A 6,944-nucleotide genomic window follows, 5' to 3' on the forward strand; every position below is an offset into this window, starting at 1 on the left:
TCATTACGTCATCATTCAGTATATTTTTAATATAAATTTCATTTGCTGATGCATTTGTTTAGTACTCCCTCTATCCCTACTTACTTGTTCACTTTTCCTTTTATAGTTGTCTCGAATTACTTGTCCATTTTGACAAATCAAGAAAGAACAATTTTTTTACCTATTATACCCTCAATTAAATGACTAATTACTTTGAAAATTGCAGAACTTTTCATCTACTTCATAATTAATAGGGGTAAAATGATAAACTCACTATGTCATTAATTGATTTCTTAATAAATGTGTCAATTTAAAAGTGGACAAGTAATTAGGGACAGAGGGAGTATTACAATGTTATTTGACATTATGAGATATTTCTTAGACATTTAAGGAGAATGATACACCGGAATATATATTATATATTAAAGGATCAACTTCATGCAATGGAAGAATTTGTTATTAGCAAATATATTTTAACTTATTTGATAAAAAATATATTCTTCCTCATTTAATAGATGTAAAATTTGTGAAGCTTTATTTTTTTCACAATCTTCATATTATTAAAACAAATAATAATATTACGATTAAACAACAGAGTAAATATAAAATTAATCAAAAATATTTAATTTTAATGATCGTGCGAAGTGCGGCCAAATTCTCTAATTTAAAACAAAAAAGTAAAATTTAAATGGGTCTACTATACAATTCCTACAAATCCAACTTCAAAAATTATGTTAAAAATGGAAACTAAAAAGTGAAATAAATTTAATTGAGAGTTATCCTTCGTCTGTCCCATTTTATGTGACACTTTTTATTTCTCAAGAATCAAATAATTCAAGTTTGACCATAAATTTGCGTATGATATCTTCAATTTTTTAAAAAATGAAATTTATATATTTGTAAACTACGTAAAAATCAAAACATTATAATTCATAATAATTAATAATTCAAAATATTTTAAAGATGTATGAAAAATTTAAGATGAAAGATAAACTAAAGAGAGTAAAAGGGGAGAATGGAAAGTAGAAAAAAAGAATAGTTCATCTTTTTGGTGGGCCTCAATGTACAATTTCTATAGCTTTTAGTCCAACTTTTTAGTGCAATGTTGGTCCTCCCAAACTCCCATTTCTAAAAAGGAGTAAAATAAAAAAAAGAGAGAATTGAAATAGTGAAGACATTGAAAATTGTAGGGAATTATTTGTATCTAAAATATTAAAACACATGCAATCTACATGTTGATTCAACAATAAAGTAGGCCAAACATATATAGTACAATTCATGATCCCTTTTGTACAATTTAATAGTGCAGTGTTGGTACACCTCAACTCTCACTTCTAATAAGTAGTAATAATTAAAAAAAACTGAACTTTCGCTTGAGATATACGAAACAGAAATGCTGAGAAGAAAACCCAGCAAAATCGAAGTCAAAATCGAAGACAAAGAAGAACTCGAAGAAGCTCGCAAACGCGCCGCCCTCATCGCCGCCTCTTCCTCCACCAGTACCACCACCGCTACCGGCGGCGCTGCCACAGCCGGTGCCTCCTCTCTCCTCCAACACTTCGACCGCTCAACAGTCGATCCCTCCTCCAAAAACAACCGCATCGGCCTCAATTAATGGAGGTTGAAGTGAAGCTCCGATTGCCGGATTCAGCAGCACATCAGAAGGTTGTCTCACTTTTCTCATCGTACCACAAAAAAACACACCACCAGCGTAACACTTTCTTCGATGGCGCTGCCGGGGAGTTGAGCTCGAGCCGGGCTGTTCTCCGGCTCCGATTCTATGAGAATTCGGAGAACGTGAAATGCATGGTGTGTCTCAAGGCTAAAGCTGTAATTATCGACGGTGTTAGCCGAGTGGAAGAGGATGAAGAGGAATTAGATCCGAAAATTGGATATGAATGTGTTTCTAACCCTAGAAAACTGATGGAGGTAGATTCTAGGGTTTTGAAAAGGGCAAGAGAGGAATTTCACGTTGGGGAGGAAGGGTTTATTGGATTGGGTGAGTTTAAGAATGTGAGGAATGTGTTTGAGTGGTGTGGTGTGGAATTGGAGGTAGATGAGACTATGTATGACTTTGGGACTTGTTATGAGATTGAATGTGAAAGCTTGGAGCCAGAGAAAGTTAAAGCAATGATTGAGGCATTTTTGAAGGACAATGACATTGATTACAGCTATTCACAAGTGTCAAAGTTTGCTACTTTCCGGGCCGGAAAGTTGCCTTAGTAAGTGAATCTTGTAGTACTTGATTAATTATCCAATATTGTTGCATCTTCTATGTGTCTGTTGTGATTTACATGTATTTGAATGGTGTATGTGTGCATTTGTGTGAAGTAATCTTGGATACACATGATCTGATGTTATGCTTGATAAATTGGCGGATGGAATGAAATTCGTAAAGTTTGTCTATGATTAGTGTTAGGAAGTATTTCATTGGTAAAGTTATTATATAAAAGAGTAGAAAACTGCTGCAATCTATTTACATAGAGAGCTTCATTACAACTGTGTAATGAGCTCAAAAAGTCTAAAAAGGGTTGGTTAAATATGAATAATGTTACAAAACGATGCTACTTGCCGGGCTAAAATAGGGAATTCTGACACGCGTGAAGTGAGAGTTAGAGATTAATGAACACCATTTCTTTTTATATACATTTGCATTGGCTAAGTGATTGTACAGGCAGATGAAGGAGAATCTCTGTCAATAGTCCTTCAATAGAAAACACTACATTTGCAAAAAAGGTTATGATCTTCTTTTTGCTCTTTGGCATTTTGTATCTGTTGTAGTATTTTGGAATCGAAATGGCCATTTTAAAGCTCAATTTTTTTTCTGCAAAAGATTGATCTTGCAGAGAAAGTTTCCTCTTTTTTGGTTGTTGGATTTTTATTTGATTCCTTAAATGCAATTTGATATGCAACTGAAAAATCATTGCAATAGTTTAATACATGATGATTAAAAAACTGTGGAGTTGATTAAGCCTAGTTCATTCTATAATTTAGTTTAATACCCTCTCAATTATAAGGGCAAGTGTAGTGGCAATATTAGAATTGAAATGAAAAGAGGGAAAAGAGCCAAAAACATACCTGATCTATTTGAAACAGGTTAGCATTACCCTCCGTTATGTCGTGACTCAAAAATGCCTCAATTTGGATTAGTTCAAGGACAAATTTTGATACATGAGTGAACATTATAGAGTGCTAGCGATTACTTGTGATTGAGCTCTTGGAGGTTTTGTTTGTGCAATATGGTAAAATGATAGTAACAGGCTTGCGATGCACTTCTCAATTGCCAATGGTTTTACAAAAACCTATGGAAATTGCAATTGTACCAAGTGTTGTGATATTTTAACGTTCAGCATGATTAGTTTCTCCAATTGTACTGGATTTCCTGCATTTCTTTTGGCGCTTTCCATGTTTTGTGAACAAAGTGAAATCTGAACACCACGACATTATGTCGGGCATCAATTCATATCACTTGATTTCTTGTGGTGATGTCAATTTAGGTGACTATAACCCGCTACATTTCTATTACACTGCAGGTTTACCTTCTAGATGGTACCATATCTCGAAGGCTTGAAGTGTTCATTGCCTCAATATTTTTGCAGTTTAAGGCTTACCATCTGGCATATGTTTGAGAAGACTTGACAGACATGAAATAATATTGTGGTTTCCTAATCACTTACCCTCCTGCTGATAAGAGTTTCACTAAACCTCTCGAATATTAGTTTCTTATTTTATTTTTGGAGTACTATTTTGAACATCAACTTCTATTTGTGGAAATGGAGTATGAAGCTTAATTTGGACTTTATGTTTCTCACCTATCTCTTTTTCAATCTGTTTGGAAATGCTTTATTTGAAACCGATGGTCTATCAACCTCTCTATCTCTATGCAGTAGAGGTAAGGTCTTCGTACACTCTACCCTCCCTAGACCCCACTTGTGGGATTATATTGGGTATGTTGTTGGCTGATTCGTCATCTTTCAATGTTAGCTTTGTTAGTTCTGGTTCCTTTGATCATTACGCTATAGATTTTTTGACAAGATTTAAAATAAATTATTGATGTAACATATCATAAAATTTAAGTAACAATCAAACCAAACATTATATTTAAACTAACAACCATCGAAACAATCTGTTGTTAGTATTCCCCGAAGTTAAAGGAATGAGCAACAACAACGGTGTGAGGTGCTTGTGTACTTACTTACCAACAATAGGTAGATTCAATGTACTGGTAAGTGTTTGATCTATCAAAATGCAGACACCAAGCAAATGCATCATGAACTCCATTGTCAAAATCCCAGAGCTTGTAGAATGACTTATCCACCAAGTTGTAACGTAGTATAACCATTCCAGGAATATGCAAAATCAAGAATGAATCCTCTTCTTTATCTCCCCTTACAACATCTAGCACAGCCATGCCATAGTAATGAAAATCTGTTGTCTCGAGAAAACCTCGAATTATGTGAGGAAATGCCAACACAACGTCTTCAAAATTCACCTCGTACTTCAAGAACCACCCTGTACCATCATGTTTCATCTCGTAGACATTGTACAAAGCTAAGTTCTGGCGATTCACTTGTATGAGGTGCAAATGGCCATAAGACTCCCCAAAGTAGACGATCATGTAATCATCCTCTTCATGATCTTGGACTTCAGGTATGGCAACCTCTTCAAACTTTTCTTGTTCTACGTTGAAACGTTTGATACATGACACATAAATGGCTCCATTCCAGTAAACTAGTCTGTTTTTGAAACATATATCGTAATGTCTAGGAAAAGGTTGTCCAGAAACTCTCCATTTCTTATGTTCAGATGAGTAAATCTCTATCTGGTGATTTGCAGGTTCAAGTTTAGAAATTTGGAGGGAGATAACTTTGTAATGAGATGATTTCCATGGATCAAAGGCTAAACTCATTCCGATAACATCCCCTGATAATGGTCTAGGAAGTGTGACAAATTGTTGAGTAGTCGGGTTGAATATGTAGTAGTTTTCATCAAACGTGAACGGATTATGAACTGTATGACAGAGCAAAAGTCCATTGCAAGATTGCGATATCATGATTTTAGGATTGTGATGATCATGTTGTAGAAAAGGGAACTTTTGTAATGGTGTTGGAATTGGGTTTTCCAGGCTAAATGGCACAAACTTGTGATACGGGTTGGTTAAAAATGAAGAGTGGTACAAAAAAACGCCACTTGCAGGGCGAAAACAGGGGACTCTGAGGCGCGTAAACTGAGGGCTAGTTATTAAACAAAGCCATTTTCGCGATACGCATTTGCAACGAACGAGTGATTTTACAGGGAGATGAAGGAGGATCTCTGTCAATAGTTCTTCATTAGAAATTGCAGAAAATGTTATGATCTTCTTTTTGCTTTTTGACATTTTGTATCTGTACGCGCAGTGTAATTCCACGAGTGGAGTCTGAGGAGGGTAGGATGTATGCAAGTCTTACCTCTACCTGCATGGTATAGAGAGACTGTTTGTGATAGACTCTTGGTTATGTTGAATCTAGTGTAGAATATTGGAACTTGAAATGGCCATTTTAAAGCTGTTTTTTTTTTTTTTTTTTTTTGTGTTTTGCTGTAAAATTGAGCTTGTAGAGAAAGTTTCCTTTTGATATTCTTTTATTTTATTGATTCCTCAAATGGAATTTAATATGCAACTTAAAAGTCAATGCTATATATAGTTTATAGGTTAATGTATGATACAACTAATTGCTTTGACTTTGCCTGATCAACAAACATCAAATATTCAACTTTTAATAATTCAATATCTTTTCGTTAAATTTGATCGGTTCAACATTTAAAAATTTATTATTTAAATTTATTTCGTTTTTAAAATTTTAACTTTAATTGTTTCCCCTTACTATACTTTATATCGAAGATATTGAGATCAGTTAATTCATTGATTATATATACTTACATCCTTCATTAATAGTTTTAATATACACATTTTATTTTTATTATAATAGAAAATTCAATAAAGTTTATTTTCTACAACGACTAAACCTACCTATCAAAGTGATTTGGACTATCTATACTTCCACTATTTTTGACTGTCTGCATTTTCATTTTTTTTTTTAGCTTCATACCCTCTGAGTGGATCTAGGATTAAAATTTTATTTTGTATATATAATAGGATATTGAATCCACTTGTCACGAAACTAGAAGCTTCTCGTCTTTTAAGCGAATTCAATAATTTATATGTTGAGAAAAAATAATTTATTTTCATCACATTTGCATATATAGTATAGTTTTTTTAGGTATTTAATTGATTGAGTTTCCATTTGGACCATGTACCTCCACTCCACCTCCAAATATTAAGAGATTCATAATTTGCTAAGCAGATTACTTAAGACATTCTTAAAAAGGGAAGGAAACTACTCACCCCAAGGGAGGCAGAAAGCTACCGCTTCTAAACTGAACTAGATACATGGCCCCGTGCTGGAATCTGTTCGTCTCATATTAATTGATTATTTTTTATTTTGCACGGTACTGAAGAAATTATAAATAAGAAAATAACTTTACTAATTCAACCCTTAAAAAACTTTGTGAGAATTTTACAAACAAATGTGACACTTTCAAAAGGAATTAACGGCAAGGGTAATATAAGAAAATTTTAAATAATATTTTGTTGATTTAGTAAGATATCAACTAATATGAGACAACTATTTTTAGAATAATAGTCAATTAATATGGGACGAAGGAAGTGTCATAGAACTTGAAAAGTTAGCCAAATTTTTATATGATTTTAAGTTGTTAGTACTTTTTATATAATTTTAAAAATAATATCTATTACTCTCTTTGTTTCAATTTACGTGGCATATATAGAATTTCAAAAATTAATCATTTTTTATATGTCTTTTAAAAATTTAACGTAATTTTCAGATCATCTATGTTACTTCTCCTGTCCCAATTTATGTAGCACTGATAAGATTTTTTTAAAGTCAAGTGATTTTTTATATATATTT

General features: G+C 33.2%; 2 protein-coding genes across 3 annotated transcripts; one reads left to right on the plus strand and one right to left on the minus strand.

Moving 5' to 3' along the window:
- Positions 1-1,352: 1,352 nt before the first annotated feature.
- Positions 1,353-3,794, plus strand: LOC125824448 (triphosphate tunnel metalloenzyme 3-like). Of its 2 annotated transcripts, XM_049503826.1 has the most exons (2): positions 1,353-2,201; positions 3,513-3,794. In XM_049503826.1, coding segments are annotated over exons 1-2 (609 nt in total). In that variant the 5' UTR covers positions 1,353-1,593; the 3' UTR covers positions 3,514-3,794. The 2 variants fall into 2 exon arrangements, with proteins under 2 accessions (XP_049359783.1, XP_049359784.1); XM_049503827.1 differs by lacking the exon at positions 3,513-3,794 and having other exon boundaries at positions 1,353-2,385.
- Positions 3,795-4,174: 380 nt separating this feature from the next.
- LOC125824629 (F-box protein At5g07610-like) lies at positions 4,175-5,356 on the minus strand. The gene has a single exon (XM_049504027.1). The coding sequence runs from the start codon at positions 5,354-5,356 to the stop codon at positions 4,175-4,177; it is 1,182 nt and encodes a 393-aa protein (XP_049359984.1).
- Positions 5,357-6,944: the final 1,588 nt, after the last annotated feature.

This window comes from Solanum verrucosum, unplaced genomic scaffold (genome assembly GCF_900185275.1).
Source record: "Solanum verrucosum unplaced genomic scaffold, falcon-dt-bn FXZP01000022.1, whole genome shotgun sequence".
Classification (NCBI taxonomy): Eukaryota; Viridiplantae; Streptophyta; class Magnoliopsida; order Solanales; family Solanaceae; genus Solanum; species Solanum verrucosum.

Bases quoted from the DNA above. Each gene is read 5' to 3' on its own strand.
- LOC125824448 (XM_049503826.1), top strand. From the start codon at position 1,594: ATGGAGGTTGAAGTGAAGCTCCGATTGCCGGATTCAGCAGCACATCAG.
- LOC125824629 (XM_049504027.1), bottom strand. From the start codon at position 5,356: ATGTCAAAAAGCAAAAAGAAGATCATAACATTTTCTGCAATTTCTAAT.